The 22,242-nt window shown below is 45.5% G+C and overlaps 1 protein-coding gene and 1 non-coding gene across 6 annotated transcripts in view; both read left to right on the top strand.

Annotated features, from left to right (window-relative positions):
• Positions 1–22,242, top strand: part of TGFBRAP1 (transforming growth factor beta receptor associated protein 1) — a 61,446-nt gene that overhangs the window by 23,705 nt on the left and 15,499 nt on the right. For all 5 annotated transcript variants that reach the window (XM_066267866.1, XM_066267863.1, XM_066267864.1 and 2 more), the window contains exons 2-5: positions 4,701–5,400; positions 13,763–13,957; positions 16,901–17,055; positions 19,880–19,962. In XM_066267866.1, the coding sequence (XP_066123963.1) occupies positions 4,713–5,400; positions 13,763–13,957; positions 16,901–17,055; positions 19,880–19,962 (1,121 nt within the window). In that variant the 5' untranslated portion in view covers positions 4,701–4,712. The remainder of the gene's footprint in view (positions 1–4,700; positions 5,401–13,762; positions 13,958–16,900; positions 17,056–19,879; positions 19,963–22,242) is intronic.
• On the top strand, positions 21,602–21,708 carry LOC136332630 (U6 spliceosomal RNA). The gene has a single exon (XR_010730797.1). It is a non-coding gene; the product is annotated as a U6 spliceosomal RNA (small nuclear RNA).

Consider the following 22,242-nt stretch of genomic DNA (forward strand, 5'->3'; position numbering starts at 1 on the left):
CTTTCTGATGGTGTTGCCTGGATTTTCTCCATCTCCATGAGTATACTTCCTCCATTCTTTGTGCTCCCTCTTGTGGCTGAATTCTTAAGTTCTTTTATCTCTGGTCCTTACAGCTCACTGTTGGCTGCTGGAAATCTCTCCGTTTTTCCAGAAGGTGGTGCTGTAGCTCAAATTTGTGGCTTCTCCCCTATAGACCCAGTAGGGAGATCTCTAGATGTGATACTCCCCAGGGCTTGAGAGTGGACTGCCTGCTCCATGGGATTTTTTTAACTTCCTTTGAAATTATGAAAGGAATTGTGTCTGTCCCAATCTTCCTTCCTCCCAGTCTTGGAGGTCCTGCCTCAGTACTCGGGGCTCTGCTGGAGAGAAATGGGTCTTTCCAGCCTCATCCAGTGTCCTGCACAGCTGGGGAGCTGATATGCACTCACCCAGCCAGATGGATCAGCCCTGTGCAGTGCTTGCGTGGGTGGTGCAGTGCGGGGAAGTTTCTCTTACTGCTGCTTCTGCTGTGACCAAACTCATATTTTGTTTTTGGGATTTTTGCTCCAGTGGCATGCTGGAATCTCTCTGTGGCATATCTGGACTTTGGCACATTCTCTCTTGTCTATATGTCAGCCCAGGTCATCATTTTCTAGGTTTTGTTTGTTTGTTTGTGTTTTATTTTATTTTTTTATTTTTCCAAAGTAAGAAGTCCGGGGTGGGGTGGGGGAGACAGACAGACTCCTGCATGCGCCTGACCAGGATCCACCTGGCATGCCCACCAGGGGGCAATGCTCTGCCCATTTGGGGCATTGCTCTGCTGCAACTGGGGCCATTCTAGCACCTGAGGTGGAGGCCATGGAGCCATCCTCAGCGCCCGGGCCAACTTTGCTCCAATGGAGTCTTGGCTACGGGAGGGGAAGAGAGAGACAGAGAGGAAGGAGAGGGGGGAGTGTGGAGAAGCAGATGGGTGCTTCCCTTGTGTGCCCTGACTGGGAATCGAACCTGGGACTTCCACATACCAGGCTGACACTCTACTGCTGAGCCAACCAGCCAGGGCCCATTTTCTAGGTTTTTATCCCAACTGTGGTGAGAGGGGTCTGTGCAGGTCTGCTGGCTCCACTAGTTCCACAGACAATACCGAGTTCTGTCTGCTGTTACTGGATGTAGGTGAGTGTTATGGGTCCCTTTGTGTATGGTGTTAGATCTCATATCGCCCACAACAGTGCTTTTGTTTGTGGATGGAGGTCTAATTTGTTTTAAAAGGGGGATAAAAAGGAACATCTTACTCTACTGTGATGCTAACATCATTCTCTTGTTTTTTATAAATTACCATTTAGTTGTTAAAGCAGGTCCCTTATTTAACCTCCTAAGGTAGGTAGCTTATCTCTAGCAAGACTGTAAATAATTACAGGTAATGAAACGGTATTCATGTATTTGTAAATAGCATAAAATTATGACTTTTTAATAAGCCGATAGCTTTCCTTACATCTGTCTCTTCTCCCTCTTTCTTTCCCTTTCCACCCCGGTATTTAGACTAAATATCCGAGGTGTTTGATTCTATATGTCAGCCCATATGCGAGTTCATAGGTGACTGTGAACAATGCAGAGTTGAGCTGGGTGAGTTGCTTACATGTGGGGTTTTTTCAGTCACTGGCACAACTCAGTTGAACCACTCGGTTCACTGACCCTTGCAGTTCAAACCTGTGTTGTTCAAGGGTCAGTTGGCAGTTGGGAATCTGTATGTGCAGAGGGCTAATTGAATTCTATACTGATTTTCAACTGCGTGGGGCATGGGCACCCCTAACCCCCATGTTGTTCAAGGGTCAAGTGAATTTTTCATGGCAGACGTCTTTTGTTTGTTTCTTATGCTAAGTAAACAGAGGCTAGAGTTATGGACAATGTACTTTAAAATTTTTAATTTTTAATTTTTCTGAAGTGAGAAGCGTGGGGAGGCAGACAGACAGACTCTCGCATGCACCCAACTGGGATCTACCCGGCATGCCCACCAAGGGGTGATGCTCTGCCCATCTGGGGTGTTGCTCTGCTGCAATTGGAGCCATTCTAGCACCTGAAGCAGAAGCCATGGAGCCATCCTCAGCGCCCAGGCCAACTTTGCTCCAGTGGAGCCTTGGCTGCGGGAGGGGAAGAAAGAGATAGAGAGAAAGGAGAGGGGTAAGGGTGGAGAAGCAGATGGGCGCTTCTCCTGTGTACCCTGGCTGGGAGTCAAACCCAGGACTTCTACACGCCAGGTCGTCTCTCTACTGCTGAGCCAATAGGCCAGGGCAACAATGTACTTTTAAAAAATTAAATAGAGGAGTTTGATTATGAGAGTCTGAAGCTTGTTTCTGTTATCCTTTCTGCAAAGTAGCACCACATTTAATGTTTTAAATAGTGGAATCACTCTATCTTACCATTTTAGAAGGCAGCCCTTATTGATCCGTCCGTGAAGGAAGAGCTATTTTTTTTTTATTAAGTGAGAAGTGGGGAGGTGGAGAGACAGACTCCTGCATGCACCCCAACCAGGATCCACCTGGCAAGCCCCTACCAGGGGATGCTCTGCCCATCTGGGACTATTGCTCTGTTGCTTGGTAACCAAACTGTTTTAGCAACTGAGGTGAGACCATGGAGCCATCCATTCTCAGTGCCTGGGGCCAACTTGTTCAAATCATTCGAGCCATGGCTATGGGGAAAGAAGAAAGAGAGAGAGGGAGAGAGAGAAAGAAGGGGGTAGGGGAGGAGTGGAGAAGCAGATGGTCACTTTTCCTGTGTGCCCTGACTGGGAATCCTGTGTGCCCAGGACTTCTACAGGCTGGGCCAATGCTCTACCACTGAACCAACCTGCCCAGGCCAGGAAAAGCTATTTTGAATTACTGAGTTTTCACAGACTTAGGGTGTTTCAAAGCTTACATTTCAGTATCTATTGAATTCATTAAAATTTAAATGGAAAAATATTGTCAAGGTTGAGTTTTGGTGATTCTGTTTTGTCATGACAAATGGATGGTAGTATCTAAAAACTGTGTCAGATGAAAAGTCTACTCTTCCCCCAACCTGAGGCTTTCCTGGGGACTGTAGGGAGTTCCTGTGGCCCCTGATAGATAGGTGGGCACCATTCTTCTCGGGAGACCTCTGAGCCTCAGTACTCACCTTCTACCTCTCTTCCATGGCTCTGTGAAGAGAAGCTCATGTCGTGAAAGGAATATGCAGGGGCGCGCGCATGTGTATGAATGTGTATGTCTGGCTTACATTTGGGTCTGTTGGTCCGAGGAGGTGGACACAGATCACCCCCAGCTCAGGGCATCATTCTGTCTCTTGGTGTCTAGCTTGGAAAATAAAACAGAGGAAGCTGGGGACTTGAAAGAGATGCAGTTCTGGTGAGATCAAAACCTCATTTTTATTGAGTGCTTATAGGAGTTGACTCACTTAATCCTTAAAGAATCATATGTAGGTGCCATCATTACTCCCATTTCACAGGTCAGGAAATTGAGGCAAGAAGAAGCCAAGTGAGCTTCCCAAGGTCACATAGCTACTGAGTGACAGGAAAGGGGTAGGAGGGCACTCTGGTGGTGTCCAGTGGAAAATTTTTCCCCAGCCTGGGGCACTCTCCTTTCTGGGCATTTTGGTGATTCAGGGAGGCGAACTGGAGTCTCATTCCTGTGAGCTGTCGCCGCCCCAGTGGACGGGGTGGGACATGAGAAAGTGTAGAATTCTAAAATGTTTAAGTTGATTCCTACCCTTCCTTGATGCATGAATCTTTCTTGACTGTTTCTAAGAACTCTTCCAGTCTTTGCTAGGATACCTCAGAGGATTAAGGCATTTAGTTGCCTCTTGTTAGGCAGCCCTGTTTTTGGACAGCTTGAAGTGGTAGAAAAGTTCTAGAAACATCCTCTAACTCCTATCAGCTCTCTGCAGTTGTCTCAGAGCTCCAGGGTTTCCGTCTCCAGCTTGAGGGGGTCAGAGGCTGCCTTGCATGTATGAGTGCTTTCCCGCTGGCTGAGAATCAACGCAGGCCATGCAGTGTGACCTAGAGCCCTTCTCATAGGGAGAAGCAGGAAGCCAAGGGTGACAGTGTGGGCAGTCTGTCTTCCAGGGGGGCAGCCATTCACTGCCAGGGCAGCAAACTCACAGGTCTGCCTGGCAGAGGTTTGAGACGTAGCTATACTACTGTGCATGAGCACATTCACCCTGGGAGCCAGAGGTGGTGCTGGGGCCGTTGTGCATGCCTTACTGGGAGGAATACCAAGGGATGCAAGGTGTGGTTCCTGCCTTGGTGTTTCTGACAAGATCCAAGGAGCCAGCTGTAACAACACAATGTAGTGGTGTCCCACCATTCACTTAAACACATAATCAAGTGACTGGAGAAGCTCAGGGGAAGACCAGGAGTATCATGGTTACCTGTTTCCACACTGTTCTATTGTCTGGGTGAATATGTGTGCTTGTCTTCTGCCTACAGGTATGTCTCCTGAGAACAATGCAAGGAAGCGCCACATATACCTCAGCTTTGTTGAGGATGAGCAGGTGGCTCTCCTGCTGGGTCTCCCATTCGTCAGGTGGGAGGAGGGCGAGTGGGAAATCTTTTTATCTCTCTCTCTATTTTCTAACAGTGCCATATGGTTTCCTTTCCCTGAAATTGTAACAGAGGAATCAGTGTATGCTTATTGCAACCGGCAAGGGTTCTGCAAGCCATTGCTTGTCACCCCTTTCTTTCCCTCTTCCTGCAGACCAGTGCCGGCATGATGACCACCAAGGCCTTCATGTTGGTCCCTGCTGTGGAGCGGGAGCTGCTGATGGGGGACAAAGAGCGCATCAACATCGAGTGCGTGGAGTGCTGCGGCAGGAACCTCTATGTGGGCACCAGCGACTGCTTTGTCTGCCACTTCCTGCTGGAGGAGAAGACCCTTCCTGCCGGCACGGCCGTGTTCACCGCCACCAAGCAGCTGCACAGACACCTGGGTTTCAAGAAGCCAGTGACGGAGCTGCGAGCGGCGTCAGCACTCCACCGACTGCTGGTGCTCTGTGACAATTCCATAACTCTGGTTAATATGCTGAGCCTGGAGCCTGTCCCCTCAGGGGCCCGCATCAAAGGGGCTGTGGCATTGGCCTTGAACGAAAACCCTGTGAGTGGGGACCCATTCTGCGTGGAGGTCTGCATCATCTCTGTGAAACGCAGAACCATTCAGGTGTTCATGGTGTACGAGGACCGGGTTCAGATCGTCAGAGAAGTGTCCACGCCGGAGCAGCCCCTGGCTGTGGCTGTTGATGGCCACTTCTTGTGCCTGGCTCTGACCACCCAGTATATCATCCTGAACTACAGCACGGGTGATTCGCAGGACCTGTTCCCGTACTGCAGTGAGGAGAAGCGCCCCATTGTCAAGAGGATAGGGAGACAAGAATTCCTCCTAGCAGGCCCGGGAGGACTGGGTGAGCAGGACGCTGTTGCCTCCACTAGCCTTCACCTCCCCTCTTCTCGGTCTCTCTGGTTTTCTCCCTGATTTCATGCTGAAGTTCAAACTGGTCACAAAACCAGTTTTTTATTTTTTTTATTTTATTTTTCAATGACAGTTTACATTCAGTATTATTCTGTATTAGTTTCACAGCATAGTGATCAGACAATCACACACTTTACAAAGTGATTTCCCCGGTATTTCCAGTACCCACCTGGCACCATACAGAGTTATTGCAGCATTATTGACTGTATCTCCTGTGTTGTACTTGTGTCCCCGTGACTGTTGTGTAACTGCCAGTCTGTACTTCTCAATCCCTTCACCTTTTCACCCAGTCCCTAACCCTCCTCCCGTCTGACAACCACCAGTCTATTCTCTGTATCTGTGAGTCTTTGTCTGTTTTATTTTGTTCTTTAGTTTTATTTTGTGCTAGCATGGAGCCTGAGGATGGCTCTGGGGAGAAAATTCCTTTAAGTAAAGAACTATAAAATAAAAATCGATGATTCCTGATCAGATTTTCTCCAGTGGGTAGGCTTGTCAGTTGATAGTTTTTACTCTTCATCTTCGAAAGGATTTTAGGTAGCATACTGATGGGTCTTTTTAGATGTGGAGGCTTCAGTGTTCCATACAGAATTTTCTCTTAATTGGCCGGGATTTTATGTCACCAGAAAGGTTCCAGGAGCTGGCTTCCTCAGTGGGCTTTAGCTATTTTTTAGTCTTCCTACTTCTCTGCTCTGCCTTATTGAAATTAAGAATCAGAGCTGGCAACTTGGGCGACTTTCTTTCAGTCATGATGGCTCACAAGGTCCGTGTGCATGTGTGACGTAGCCAGGGACGAGCAGAGTGAGGGCGCCTCCCACTGGGGCCTTTAACTGCAGGGAAGTTTGTGCAGGCTTCTCGTTCCAGAGTCATGGGTAATGACAAAAACTGAGTCATTCACTACTTAGTGTAGATGTCTTGATTTTACTTTTTTAAAACTTTGTTTTTTAGAGCCGTTTTAGGTTCACAGCAAAATTGCGCAGAAAGGCAGAGTTCACATATGCCCTCTGCTCCCAAACACACCCAGTCTCCACATTATCAGTGCCTCCCAGTAAAATGGAATATTTGTTACATGGATGAATCTACAATAAATTATTACAGTCACTCGAAGTTCATAGTTTGTGTTCAGGTGCCCTCTTGGTGTTGTACATTCTGTGGATTTGGACAAAGGTTTGATGGCATGTACCCATTATTATGGTGCCATACAGAGTGTTTTCACTGCCTTTGAACTCCTCTGTGCTTCCCCCGACTGGCCCAGCCCTAGTGTCACTAGTTGGAATCATACAGAGTGGATTCACTTAGTAATATGTGTTTAAGGTGCCTTCATGTCTTTTCACAGCTTGATAGCCCAGATTTTTTCCTTTTGGAAAAAATGTCTTTTACCCAACCAACCATCGTTTTAAAAAAATCCAATTTTAATGAAGAATTTTTATTATGGAAAACATAAACATATAGAGTAGAAGAGAGCAGCAGCATAATGACTCCCCTGTGCCCACTGCCCAGCTTCAGCCACTACCAGGCCCTTGTCAGGTATCTGACTTGTACGTAACCACTCCCCCTGCTCACTTATTATAAAACCAGTAGCAGACATCATAGCATTTTACCTATAAACATTTTATTACGTAGTTCTAAGTCATTTTTTTTTTTGTATTTTTCTGAAGCTGGAAATGGGGAGAGACAGTTAGACTCCCGCATGCGCCCGACCGGGATCCACCCGGCACGCCCACCAGGGGCGATGCTCTGCCCACCAGGGGGTGATGCTCTGCCCCTCCGGGGCATCGCTCTGCCGCGACCAAAGCCACTCTAGCGCCTGGGGCAGAGGCCAAGGAGCCATCCCCAGCGCCCTGGCCATCTTTGCTCCAATGGAGCCTTGGCTGCGGGGGGGGGGGGGGGGGGGGAGGAGACAGAGAGGAAGGAGGGGGAGGGTAGAGAAGCAAATGGGCGCTTCTCCTGTGTGCCCTGGCCGGGAATCGAACCCAGGTCCCCTGCACACCAGGCCGACGCTCTACCGCTGAGCCAACCGGCCAGGGCCCTAAGTCATTTTTGTAAAAAGAGAAAATCACAATACCATTGCATACCTAAAAATTAAACAGTAATTGTTTATCATCATCAAATATCAAGGCAGGTCATATTTTTCTAATCATGCATGTAGAGACACATATGAACACATGTGTACATACATTTTTGTTTCAGTATGTGCATTCAGTATGTGCATGCTCAGTTCTCAGTCTCTTTGCAACAGGTTCATACAAGACCCAATACATTGTAATTGCTAAGCAGATCTGCTAGGTTTCTCCTCTGTAGGTCCCCTCTCCTTCTCTTTTTATTTTTCTTTAATTTTTTTGTTTAAGAAATTGGACCACTTCCCACAGTCTGAATTTTGGTGGTTTCTCCCCTTTTATTGTTGAATATATAAGGCTGACCTTTGTGTTTCCTGCAAACTAGTAACATGGGAAATTTTATCGAATTCAAGTGTGTTTTTATTTGTTGTTTGGGGAGAGGCAAAACTTACTCATAGATGGTGGAGGGCATCTAATCAGGGTTGTTATCAATTCCTGTCATTTCTCTTGGTGACATTAATGGCTATTGATGAGTATCACCTAAATGTTTTAAATCAAGGCTGTGTAAGGTAGCAGCATTCTCTTTCTGTCCCTCTTTCATATATGAACTGTAATTCCATGGGGAAGAGAAATTCCTCATTAACTATTTGGTTTTCCCAGGTACATTTTTTTTTCTTTGACAGAAACAGAGAGAGAGTCATAGAGAGGGACAGATAGTGACAGACAGGCAGGAAGGGAGAGAGATGAGAAGCATCAGTTCTTCATTGTGACACCTTAGTTGTTCATTGATTGCTTTTTCCTATGTGCCTTGATGGGGATGGGGGCTCCAGCCAAGCCAGTGACCCCTTGCTCAAGCCATCAAGCCAGTGACCTTTGGGTTCAGGCTAGCGACCATGGGGTCATATTTATGACCCCACACTCAAGCCAACAAGCCTGCACTCAAGCTGGTGAGCCCACACTCAAGCCGGCGACATTGGGGTTTTGAACCTGGGTCCTTCACATCCCAATCTGACAGTCTATCCACTGCAGCACTGCCTGGTCAGGCCCCAGATACATTTTGTAAGAAAGACAGGAAGTAAAGGTTTTCAATAAGGTAGTCCCTTCTGCCTTCCAGAAATTACTTTTTAAAATTATAATTATGGCCTGACCAGGTGATGGTGCAGTGGATAGAGCATTGGCCTGGGACACTGAGGACCCAGGTTTGAAACCTTGAGGTCACTGGCTTGAATGTGGGCCCACCAGCTTGAGCGCAGGCTTGCCAGCTTGAGGGTGGGATCATAGATATGACCCCATGATAGCTGGCTTGAGCCCAAAAGTTGCTGGCTTAAGCCCAAGGTCATTGGCTTGAGCAAGGAGTCACTGGCTCGGCTGGAGCCCCTGGTCAAGGCACATATGAGAAAGCAATCAATGAACAGCTAAGGTGCTGCAACTATGAGATCATGCTTCTCATCTCTCTCCTTTCCTGTCTGTCCTTGTCTATTCCCCTGTCTCTCTCTCTCTCTCTCTCTCTCTCTCACACACACACACACACACACACAATTATAATTATGAATCATGGGTTTTAATATACATGGTGTATTTTAGTTCATTTGTACTTGGTGGGAGTTTTTTCATTTTGACAGCTGAGTCCCCTTCACATGGTGCTAGGACTTTGATAGCTTCCTTGCCTTCTGGTATGGCAAAGTGTTCCAAGTTAACCTGGCTCATTTCCTGCCCTACATCTGTTTTCAATCATTTCTCCAAAGAGCCGTGATGTTTAGAGACCATAGTCTAGGTGCTAGAGGAGCTTGTTGTTCATTGTTTCTAGGCCTCTTCAGTAGACAGAGCTCAGAAGTTTACATTTTTTTAAGAAGAAATTCAGTATGAGATCACATTGATAGAACCAGTTCATGGCTGTAGGACAGTGACCTCCTCTGCCTGGGTGCCTGTATCCCCTTTCAATCACATGAACATCTTCATAAACAGCCACCCCAACATGATTGTTAACTGTGATTTATTCCACAGCCCACAAAACAGAATAACAGTACTAACACTACTCTTCCCACAATGTAATTACTAAGAAAAGTTTGACTGTTTATAATTCTTTTTGTCCTTAGGGTGTGTATATATATGTATAGGGTGGGTATAGGAATGTATAGTCACATGACTATGTTTTTATTTATTTATTTATTATTATTTTATTTTTTTTTTTGTATTTTTCTGAAGTTGGAAACGGGGAGGCAGTCAGACAGACTCCCGCATGTGCCCGACCAGGATCCATCCGGCACACCCACCAGGGGGTGATGCTCTGCCCATCTGGGGCATTGCTCTGTTGCAACCAGAGCCATTCTAGCACCTGAGGCAGAGGTCATGGAGCCATCCTCAGCGCCCGGGCCAACTTTGCTCCAATGGAGCCTTGGCTGCGGGAAGGAAAGAGAGAGACAGAGAGGAAGGAGAGGGGGAGGGGTGGAGAAGCAGATGGGCGCCTCTCCTGTATGTCCCGACCGGGAATCAAGCCCGGGACTCCTGCACACCAGGCCGACGCTCTACCACTGAGCCAACCTGCCAGGGCCCACATGACTGTGTTTTAAGTTCATTTGGAATATTTCCCTTCTATGCAGTTATGCCACAAATTGGATATACTGTAGATTAAACTTGTTTGATTTTACTTTTGATTTTTAGACATGGCTTTATTTTATTTTATTTTTAATTATGTAAATATTTACAAGGTTCCAAGTCAGATCGATACAACAAGGTATAATCAAAGAGCTTGTATCCTGTTTCCACCTATTCTCTCCTTCCCTCATAGGTAACCTTTATTTTTATGGTTATCCTTTCATTTTTAAGTAAAAATGCACAGATAATAAGCACCTAGCAAATGTTGAATTTAAGTTGATGCTTAACATACTAATTTATAGTTTTCCTTTTGTAGGTATTCATTTAATAAATGAGTTTTCCCTTCATTTTTTTTTTTTCTTTTTCATTTTTCTGAAGCTGGAAACAGGGAGAGACAGTCAGACAGACTCCCGCATACACCCGACCAGGATCCACCCGGCACGCCCACCATGGGGCGAAGCTCTGCCCACCAGGGGGCGATGCTCTGCCCATCCTGGGCATCGCCATGTTGCGACCAGAGCCACTCTAGCACCTGAGGCAGAGGCCACAGAGCCATCCCCAGCGCCCGGGCCATCTTTGCTCCAATGGAGCCTTGGCTGCAGGAGGGGAAGAGAGAGACAGAGAGGAAAGCGCGGTGGAGGGGTGGAGAAGCAAATGGGCGCTTCTCCTGTGTGCCCTGGCCGGGAATCGAACCCGGGTCCTCCGCACGCTAGGCCGACGCTCTACCGCTGAGCCAACCGGCCAGGGCTCCCTTCATTTTTTGATAAGTTCACCTGGAATCATACACTGTTTTGGTGTATTATATTCAATTTTAGGTTATTATTAAAAATACCAGGCCCTGGCTGGTTGGCTCAGTGGTAGAGCATTGGCCTGGCATATGGAAGTCCCAGGTTCAATTCCTGGCCATGGCACACAGGAGGAGCGCCCATCTGCTTCTCCACCCTTCCTCCTCTCCTTTCTCTCTCTATTTCTCTCTTCCCCTCCCACAGCCAAGGCTCCATTGGAACAAAGTTGGCCCGGGCACTGAGGATGGCTTCATGGCCTCTGCCTCAGGTGCTAGAATGGCTCCAGTTGCAATGGAGCAATGCCCCAGATGGGCAGAGCATTGCCCCCTAGTGTGCATACCAGATGGATCCCAGTCGGGCACCTGTGGGATCCCAGTCTCTTGGCCTCCCTGCTTCTCACTTCAGAAAAATACAAAGAAAAAAAAAAGCCACATCTGACCAAGTGGTGGCACAATGGATAGAGTGTCGGACTTGGATGCGGAGGACCCAGGTTCGAAACCCCAAGGTCATCATCTTGAGTGCTGGCTCATCCAGCTTGAGTGTGGGATCATAAACATGACCCCATGGTCTCTGGCTTGAGCCCAAAGGTCACTGACTTGAAACCCAAGGTCTCTGGCTTGAGCCCAAGATCACTGGCTTGAGCAAGGGGTCACTCACTCTGCTGTAGCCCCCTGGTCAAGTCACATGAAAAAGCAATCAATGAACAACTATGGTGCTGCAACGAAGAATTGATGCTTCTCATCTCTCTCCCTTTCTGTCTGTCCCTATCTGTTCCTCTCTCTCTGTCTCTCTCTCTGTCTTTGTCACACACACAAAAAAATCCACAGTGATAGTCCTTGTGCTTATTAATTGGTGATAGATTTAAAAGTAGAATCGGGCTTGGCCAGTTGGCTCAGAGGTAGAGTGTTGGTCCCACATATGGACATCCCAGGTTTGATTCCTGGTCAGGGCACACAGGAGAAGCAACCATAAGCTTTTCCACCCCTCTCCCTCTTTTTTCTTTCTATCTCTCTTTTCTCCTCCTACAGCCATGGCCCAGTTGGAGCAAGTTGGCCCTGGGTGCTATGGATGACTCCATGGCCTTGCCTCAGTCTCTAAAATAGCTCAGTGGCTGAGCAATGGAGCATCGCCCCATTGGGGGCTTGCCAGGGGATCCTGGTCGAGGCACATTCAGAAGTCTGTCTCTCTGCCTCCCTGCTTCTCACTTAATGGGGAAAAAAAAGAATCACTTAAAGTGTAGGCATATATATTCATTTTTCATAGATAATACCAAATTATTCTCTAAAAAGTTTCTGTGTACTATATGAATACAGTCTATAACCTTTGGCTAATCTAATGGATAAAAGTTTATTTTTGGTGTTTTTTTTATTTTCTTTAAATTTGTGTTCTGGTTATTAATGAACATAGGGATTTCTTCATGAATTTATTAGTCATTTGCATTTTGTCTTCTGTGACTTTACTGATTTATATATATCCTTTGTCTATTTTTCTGTTGAGTTGTTAGAGTAGACTAACAACTAATGATTGTTAGAGACTTAAAGAGTCAAAGGAAAGTACTTGAGGTGAGAGGATGGTTCGTGTTAAACAAAGTAACGTTAGTGGGAGGTGCGCGCCTGCGCGCGCGCGCACACACACACATACACACACACACACACACACACACACTCCATCATCTTGACAGAGCATTCCACTTCGCACAGAGCCAGTGTATAGTGCTCTGTGGGGCCAGTGTCCTAAGCACAGTGTCATTCTGTAGGGGGGGGGCCTCAAAATGCATACCTCTGAGGTCTCTATGCTGCCTTCTGGCAGCATGAGGTCTTTTGGAGCAGCCTAATTTAGAGATGAAAAGCTATCTTTATATTTGATTTAGTGCAGTATTTTTCAACATTTGCAACCACAGAATATTTACAAGGGTCAGAAATTTCCCAGGTTTAGGAATTGTGCTCAAATATGTATTTGAGACATGATCCATTGTTTCCATCTTAAAGTATTCTGGTGTTTCTGTCTCTGCCCCTCTCCCATTCTCTGTGGGGTGCAGTAGGAACCACTTTTCCAGCTAGAGCATCTAATTGTTTGCAGGAAGCACCAGCAAGCTGGTTTTAAAGGTATTTTATGCCCATAAATTTGAAAATGAAGGTAAAATGGATTGACTTTACTTGGCGAAAGTATTAATTTTAGTAAATCCCAGGATCTATGGATTATAAACAGCTCATTTGGAAATGGCTTGGTTAGTGCTTTATGGATGAGATAGTCTGTCGTTTAATATGGAAGTTACTACTGACAAACACCTAACAGCACTCTGACTTGAATTGCAGGACTGGTTCTATCTTGTGTTCTGGTGCACATGTATCCAAAATTAGACCTCAGCTCTGAGCAGGGACAGTTTCTGATAGGAAGCCTTGTAGCATACCTGGCACATTGCAAGTGCTCAGTAAATACTTGAATAAATGTATTCAATATTTGTTGGTGAATGAATATTTAAGGAAGAGCTATAACTTAGAGATACAAACCAGTTGGAGGACTAGATATGAAAGAAAGCTAATGAAGCTTCTTAAAATTGTTGGACTACTTAAAATTTCCCCTCACTTGTGAGCACATACATGTATGTTACATAGTTTCATGTGGTTATAGTAAACATTTGTTTACCTTCCCCTTTACTTGGAAGTAAATATAAAATGAGCATTCTGGGGAAGCTAGTTATGAAAATAAAGTCATATAGGGTTATTTGCTCATGCAGTGTATTATATTGTCTTTTCTATCTTGAAATATAATGAAAGTAGGGGATATTCAGTATCTAGACACAGGAGAAAAAAATACCGTAGTTATTTAAAGGCCCTCCTAACTCCTCCTATTTTTCTAGGCATGTTTGCTACAGTTGCTGGGATTTCTCAGCGAGCTCCTGTGCACTGGTCCGAGAATGTGATTGGGGCGGCTATCTGTTTCCCATATGTCATAGCGCTCGATGACAAGTTCATCACAGTTCACAGCATGTTGGATCAGCAGCAAAAGCAGACTCTGCCCTTTAAAGAAGGCCACATTCTACAGGATTTTGAAGGTACCAGTTTATATGGAATCTGAATGAAGTTTAGTTATCAACTCTTTTCTAATATTTCTTCAGAAAATGCTATCAAGGGCCCGTTAGGAACTGGGCCTTATGAAGAGCATAGCAGATGCACAGATGATGGTAATACACACTCTGCACTGCAGGGGCTCCAGGTTTAATGGGGACAGAGACATTTAAACAACAGCTATAGCAAGGCAAAGACTTGATGGGATGAAATAAGGACAATTGGGAGAGCAGAGGAGGAAATATTTCCTAGAAATACCAGGGGGAGCTCTCCTGCAGGAGATGGTACTAGAGCTAAGTCTTTAAGGGTGAGTAGGAGTCAGCCAGGCAGATAGTGTATGAAAGAGTCCTCAGGTAGAGAGCAAGGTGTGTGCTTATCTGCTCCAGAGCAAACCCTACACTTCAGGCCACACAGCAGTTCAGTGTGGCTGTGGTGCTCAGTGTGTGAGGAGGGGTGGGCTGAGACGAGGACACCTGGGACGTCAGGGAGAGACTGCCTCTTTTGTGCAGTGACGAGCCAGGGAGGGATTTATTTTGCCCCTTTTATATTTTATATTTTATATTTTATTATGAATGTTTCCAAATGTACTGAAAAGTTGAGAGAAACACAAAGTGGACCACTGCACACCATCACCTAGTGTCACACTATTAACACTGAAAGGAAGAGGAAGACACGTGGCATTTCGTCTGTAGGACTGCAGCATGCCTTTCCTAAGAGCACAGGCATTTTCCTACATAACCACAAAGCCCCATTTCACACCTTGGAAAACGAGCCATAATATCTTGCTTATGTTCAGTTGTCCTGAGAATGCCTTTTGTGATATTTCCTTGAAGCCAGGAAATAATCTAGATTTATGCATTGTGTTGGCCGTTTAACCCTTTCAGTCGTGAAGTTTTTCATGCTCACTGACCCTCGGGAGTGAGGTTTTTTCAAAAAAATAAAATTAGTTCCAGTTCTAGTTTTATTAACTTAAAATCATGTTTATTTGATAACCAATTTATGGAAACAGGAAGAACATACATTTGCCTTCACTGCTCCAGCTCAAAGTTTAACGACGTCCATGTACGATCATACTCTGGATGGTCAGGAAGCACCAGGACGTACATGAACGTTCGTACTACTCAAAGGGTTAAGGATGTTAGCTCAGGAAACATTGCCCTGCCTTTTTGAGATGCTTGGGATATAAACTCACTAAGACTCAGTCTCTTGTCAGGCTTCAGTGGGGACCTGACACGTGCCATGGAAGGGCACAGTCCACAGCAGCAGGAAGGTGCCAGGGGTACAGGGCATCGCGGACGCAGGAGGCTGACGATGTAACCCAGCCCTGCTGCGATCAAGGGCAGCTTCCTGGGAAAAGGGAGACCAGGGCAGAGCAGGGACAGAATCTCATCTGAGCATGAGAAAAATGACTTTGGTTGTGGTCCCCAACCCCGGGGCCACGAACTGGTACCAGTCCGTGGGTCATTTGGTACCTGTCTGCAGAGAAAGAATAAATAACTTACATTATTTCCGCTTTATTTATATTTAAGTCTGAACGATGTTTTATTTTTTAAAAATGACAAGATTCCCTCTGTTACATCCATCTAAGACTCACTCTTGACGCATGTCTTGGTCACATGATGCATTTATCCATCCCACCCTAAAGGCCGGTCCGTGAAAATATTTTCTGACATTAAACCAGTCCATGGCCCAAAAAAGGTTGGGGACCACTGCAGAGGGCAGATAATCTAGACAAGAGGGCAGAGCAGGAAGACCAGGAAAGGAGGTGTGATGTCCCCTGGGGGGCGGGGAGGCAAGGGGGGCTGACCACACAGTGGGACTGGAGTGGAAGCATCATGCGGTGAGAAGAGCTGAGGGGCAGCCAAGGTTTGGCTGACAAGGGGCTGTCCTTCAGACGGAAAGGAAAGATTGTTCCGTTTCTTCCTGTGAACAGATGATAGCTTACAAAGTGTCCCCAGAAGGGAGAAGAACTCATTTTAAAAGCTTCATACTGGTAGCCCTGGCTGGTTGGCTCAGTGGTAGAGCATTGGCCCGGCGTATAAAAGTCCCGGGTTCGATTCCCTGCCAGGGCATACAGAAGAAGCGCCCATCTGCTTCTCCACCCCTCCCCCTCTCCTTCCTCTCTGTCTCTCTCTTCCCCTCCCACAGCCAAGGCTCCATTGGAACAAACTGAGGACGGCTCCATGGCCTCCACCTCAGGCGCTAGAAGGGCTCCGGTTTCATCGGAGCAGAGCATCGCCCCCTGGTGGGCATGCTGGGTGAATCTTGGTCGGTCACATGTGGGAGTCTGTCTGCCTGCCTCCCAGCTTCTCACTTCAGAAAAATACAGGGGAAAAAAAATAAGAAAAGCTTCATACTGGGAACTTGTCTTGGACTGTAGTTCCAGCTCTTGGGTGGACTACCTCTGTGAGGCCACCCAAGTGAAATGAGGGTGACAGTGTTGGCCACAAGTAAGATTAATGCCCAGCTTTGAGGGGAATGAATAAGGCCAGAATGTGGAGGAATTTGGATGGTAGTTGAGTATGAAACACTGGCTCATGGGGCAGAATGGTGCGTTGTAATCTTAGCTCCCTATAAACTAACATGAGAGAAAATAAATTTTTAAAATTTTTAATGAGGTATATTATAATTTTTATTGATAATATTTTATAACTGATTTCTATAACTTCTCTGGACAACTTTAAAATAAAAAAATGCAGAAAAGCATGTTTTACACCTTAGAAGTATAGTGTTAAGAGTTTGCCCTTTGCTGACAGTTAAAAGCATGGGATGAAGAGAAGCCTAACAATGAATAATTTCTCCAGGAATTCTGCCTTGGGACAACATTGATGATAAAGGCTAGCAGATCAGATCAGTCCGGTGGGGGAAGCAGCATGTTTCTTGCAGGCAGTCTGTCTTCCCCTTTCTAACAGTGTTGAATTTTTTCCCAGGAAGAGTGATTGTCGCCACTAGTAAAGGAGTTTATATCTTGGTTCCATTACCTCTGGAAAAACAAATACAGGATCTTCTAGCAAGCCATAGAGTGGAGGAAGCTTTGGTTTTAGCAAAAGGAGCCCGGAGGAACATTCCAAAAGAAAAATTTCAGGTTTGTAATTAGCTGGTTGCCGAAAGCATGCCTCCAAGCCACCAAGCAGAAAACATTTGGATTTAACCCACATACAGGGGACCTTCCTGTGTGTCAGACCTTGCAGGTTGCAGGTGTATCTGTTACTGCATTTCTCAAGCACACTCACATATAGGTAAAGAAGGAGGCTGCAGAGCAGACAATAGCTGGACTGATGAGACACTAACAGACCAAGTCAGGTTTTGGTCCTCTGACTTCCATGCTTAATATATACCAAGTTGTACTTCTAATCAACTTTCTTCAGTGGGCCTTCAGAGAAGAGTCAGGGGCATAGAACTCAAAATCCAAAAGACTGTAATATCAGCTTCATTTGTTTCCTAATGTCGAATCTGCATTTGTTGGGATGGGACTGAATTTAAAAAGTTTAGATTGAAAAAACTTTGTGTACCATACTGATAACCATCTAATATTACAGGAGTCCATCTAATTAACTTTCTTAGGAGAAAACTTTTAATGCAGTTAAGAAACACTAATTTTAATATAGTTGGTATGATAAATATAACAGATATAATAATCACACATTATTCTTCTATCTGATGAAATCAAGTTCCCTCAAAATTGCTTGGTCAGCTTGTTCAAGTCACTCTATGTAGTTGAGAGTAATAGAATGAAATGTGGGTGTATGTACGCTTCATATGAATACATTGACCATTAAAAGTTCTCATGAATTTAGAATCTCTCGACTACAAATGGATCAGATTTTCACATGAGTATGTGATTGTTGTGGAATGAAATAATGCTTTTTGGCCTCAGTTGCTTTATGCTGAAAAGGGTAGATTCTTAAAGTGAAGGACAGGATGTATACTTTATAATTATGGGGTATGAAAAAAGACATCTTTTCTATATTTGAATATTAATACACTTTTCATCTTCCTAATTTTTTAAAGTAAGACTTATCTATTAGCACTCAGCAGGGGGCAGCAAAAGCAAGTCGAGAGCTCCTGTTGGGCCTGCTGGGCCGCCTGTGGCATTTTCCTCCTTTGAGGTGGCCATGGTGAGCCGGTGCCTGAGCAGACCAGCTCTGCCTGGTGTACTCTTACGGCCTCTCTCCTCCTGTAAAGCGGGCCCCTTGACTGCCTTCTGTAGATGTGTTGGCTGTCTAGACAGGCCACGTCTTGGGTGTCCCCCCGCCCCCCGGCGCGCATGCACAAACATGCACACTTTAAGTTTGTAACATTTTCTTAAAGAGGCTTTCAATGTTCTCTGTCTGCTTTTTGCCTTTTGTCTTCTCTTTTTGCCCAGAGTAGAGATATAGTCAGTAGGAAAGAATATACTAGTCATCTATCTTGCTCTTGAATCTGATACCTCATTTGGAGTTTTTCATTTCTAACATGAGCTCTTTTTTCTCCCTGTTGCCCAAACACATATATCCAGCCCTGGAAATGCACCCTCAGAATGACCTCACATTCAGCCCCTCGCGCTCCGTTGTTCCTGCCAGTGTGCAGGCCCATCTGATTTGCCTGGATGATTGTAACAGCCTCCCTTGTGTGTCTATTCCGTCTCCCACATCACTGCTGGGATAAGCTTTCTAAAACGCAGACCAAATCCTTTGCTTAAAATGAATCAGTAAGTGCCCCTGCCAAAGGTAGAGTCCACACCCTGAAAGTGCATCACAGCTGGCCCAGGCCCCTTCTCTCTGTTCTCCTGATCTTCTCTGTCACTCCAGTGAAACACTCCTGAACTCTCCATATCACCTCAAAGCTGGAGGATGGGGAACTAACAACTGTTAAGCCCTACAATGTGTAAGCAATCTGAGAGGCATTTTAAAGCATTTTTTAATCCTCAAAACAATTAAAAACTAACTGGAACCAGTATGCAAAGATGGAAAGGCTCTGCAGCTGAGCTCGTTTTGCACCTCTGCCTCCCCTCCCCTCCCCTCCCCTCCGGGTGGAGCCTGTTATGCACATTCACATACCTCTCTGCCCTCCCTCTTTGCTTTCCTTGTTATCTGTATTCTGCTATTACTGGAGTGTTCTTACACACTCAATAAAATACTACCTCAATACCTTGCTTAGATATGCCTGTTCTCTGAATCCTTCCTCTTCCCTCAGGCAGAACTAATATAGCTCCTCTGTGTTTCTGTAGTCATACATGTTAACATTTAACACACAGCCATTGCCCATCAGCTCTGTGCTTTTCCCTCCTCAAGTTCCTGGATAGACTCTTCTCTTTCTCTGCCTTGCCTCTGCTCATTTCTGGGCTGAAATTCAAAGGCATGGATGAATGGGTGATTCAGAGCTATGAACTGGTCTTCAAATAGAGCTCTGATATAATGAATTTTGGAGCCAGAAGTATTTTGTTTAGAGATAAGTTTGCCTAAATGGGTGTGTGTTTTTAAGGATTAGATGTGACTCTTATAATAAAGTACATTACTTATTTTAACTTTAGGATGCTTACGACCAAACGCTAGAGCCTAGGCTTAGAGAAACCAGGAAGGGCGAGGAAAGGAGACCAGACGCCCAGTAGACTGGCATTTCACCTTTCACCCCATTCTCTTCATTTAAAGCAAGTATTGGTTTTATTTCACTGAGTTCTGCACTAGAGAGGGATTTGTTCAGAAGTTTGTGGAACTGGGATTAAATGAATATTTCTTCTAGAGATCCAAAGAGGCAGAGAATGTAGACCTTTAAGAAACCACAACTTAAATTATATTAAGGTTTAGGATGCTATAAAGAAAGACATTAAGGAGACAGGTTTGTGTCAAAAAGTTTTCTTGATTTGTGTCCTGTACTCTGGATGGTACTTCTATTTAAGCTTGAACTCTGATGCCTGTCTTTCTTTACAGGTAATGTACAGAAGGATTCTGCAGCAAGCGGGTTTTATACAGTTTGCACAACTTCAGTTTCTGGAAGCTAAAGAGCTCTTCAGGTAATTTGAGGCATTGGAGCAAGACTTCCATGTGTCCCTGTGTAGTCAGGGCCTGCATTCCAGCTGTGGTGCGGTGGTGGGGAGGCTGCCGTGGTTACGTTGCAGTTGTGGCCAGATAGTGGGGAGGGAGGCTGCCGTGGTTATGTTGCGGTTGTGGTGCGGTGGGTAGGAGGCTGCCGTGATTACATTGCGGTTGTGGTAGGAGGCTGCCGTGATTACATTGCGGTTGTGGTAGGAGGCTGCCGTGATTACATTGCGGTTGTGGTAGGAGGCTGCCGTGATTACATTGCGGTGGTGGGGAGGCTTGCTGTGGTTACATTGCGGTTGTGGCGAGGTGATGGGGAGGCTGCCGTGGTTACATTGCGGTTATATTGCAGTTGTGGCGAGGTGGTGGGGAGGCTGCTGTGGTTACATTGTGCTTAAGGTGGAAATGAGGAGGCTTGTTTATAATATCAGGCACCACCAGTGCTCATTCCTTGACTACCCTCCCCCCAAGCCATAGTTTATCCTGTATCTTAAAGAGGGTAAGGACTGGTGAGGGGTGTACATGATAGTCCTGTGAGGAGAGGAGGGTAGAGTTCTGAAGAGTGAATCGACAATATGACAATATGAAGGATTTTTAGGGAAATATTATTGTTTACTTTTCCTTTTTTCCAGAGATTTTATAAGAAGCTATGAGTGTAGCTAAGAGCATGTCTTCTGGGAAGACTTGTGATAATAATTTTTCTTCTAAACACTTTGTAAATGGCCTATTCGTAGTCCGCTTTGTCAGGAAGTTGAGTTCCCTTATGGAGGTTCCCTGGCATGAGTAACCCTGTGCCCATGCCATGTGGCCCCTCCTCTCACACGCTCCTGTCTCACGTGATTTCCCAGCTGCCCTTTCCTCTCCTGTGTATGCTCAGTGTAGCGGTGGGTAACTCTTGCTCAGCACGTGTTGCAGAAGATTAAGTTAAAGCTGTGACCACGTTAATACCCTACCAGATCATTGCCTGTGAGTAAGTTTTTAAAATGTCCAACTGGAATAGATTCTGCACAGTTTAGCACCATCTACAAGACAAGGTGTACAGGAAGCCTCCAAAGATATCCTCTGTATGTCAGTAAGAACTGTGTAGAGCAGAGCACCATGTGTGGCTGGCTGGCTGGCTGGCTATCCAGCTTCTGGAGGGTGTCCGTAGAGTGGCCCAGGCCACACTCACTCCCACCATGGCTCTGATCTCCTGCTCTGCCACCAAATTGGGTGTAGAGAACAGATTTCTGAGTGAAAAGGGTTTACTCACTGAATCGTGGTGCCCTGTGTACCTTTTTTACACATGGGAGTTCCCTGTGCTGATATCATGTGTTTCTGGGAAAACTAGTAGCTTTGGGTTGTAGGCGGATTCCTTGTCCCTGAGACCGAGGCTTTTTTCTATCATATTTTGTCTTATCCCTGCAGTGGAGAAGACCTCCTCACTTGGGTCATGACTGTCTCTCAATACAGCTTCTTTTTCTCGTGAGTTAATTTAAAAGACAAGGTGAATGGTCACGATGCATTCCTGAAAAAGTTTGCTGATTTTGTAAGAGGATAAGTGTAATCCAAGGATCCTATACTTCATACTTCATTCAGCCACTTTGTAACTTACCTTTAAATTGACTGCTGCTCGTGCTCGCTTTGGCAGCACATATACTAAAATTGGAACGATACAGAGAAGATTAGCATGGCCCCTGCGCAAGGATGACACGCAAATTCGTGAAGCGTTCCGTATTTTTTTCAGAAACATAACAACCAATTTAAATATGTTGACCTTGCTTAGATCCAAATTCAAATTACCAACCATAAGAAAGCACATGAAATTGGAGGAATTAAATTATTTATTGGGTATTATGTGATAAAATAAATAAATTCACTGCTGCTCAACTTTTGTCAAAAGTGTAACTGAAAAAAATTGATTTTTGAAGAAGACCCTTGTAAGAAAGCATGGTTCCACATTCCCTTCCTGCACCCATGGCAGATGTTGCTAATGCTCATGATTATTTTTTTCTTATGTTCTGGGTCTTGTCCTCAGATTCCTTCTCCATTTGGTGATAGAAGCCACAACTACTGACTAATCATGGTTGGCACCTAAGATAAAACCTGTTTATCTTTTTGGTCATGGAGACGTAACTGTGTGTCTAGTCCTCAAGGCGTTGTACAGCCTGTCCTTGTAGCCAGTAAGGCTCAGCACTTTCCCACTCAGCAGATGTGGCCCAAGCCGAGAGCAAGGGCAGGAGAGAGGCAGCACCCCTGCTCCTGCACCTGGACGG

Source organism: Saccopteryx bilineata, chromosome 3, assembly GCF_036850765.1.
Source record: "Saccopteryx bilineata isolate mSacBil1 chromosome 3, mSacBil1_pri_phased_curated, whole genome shotgun sequence".
Classification (NCBI taxonomy): Eukaryota; Metazoa; Chordata; class Mammalia; order Chiroptera; family Emballonuridae; genus Saccopteryx; species Saccopteryx bilineata.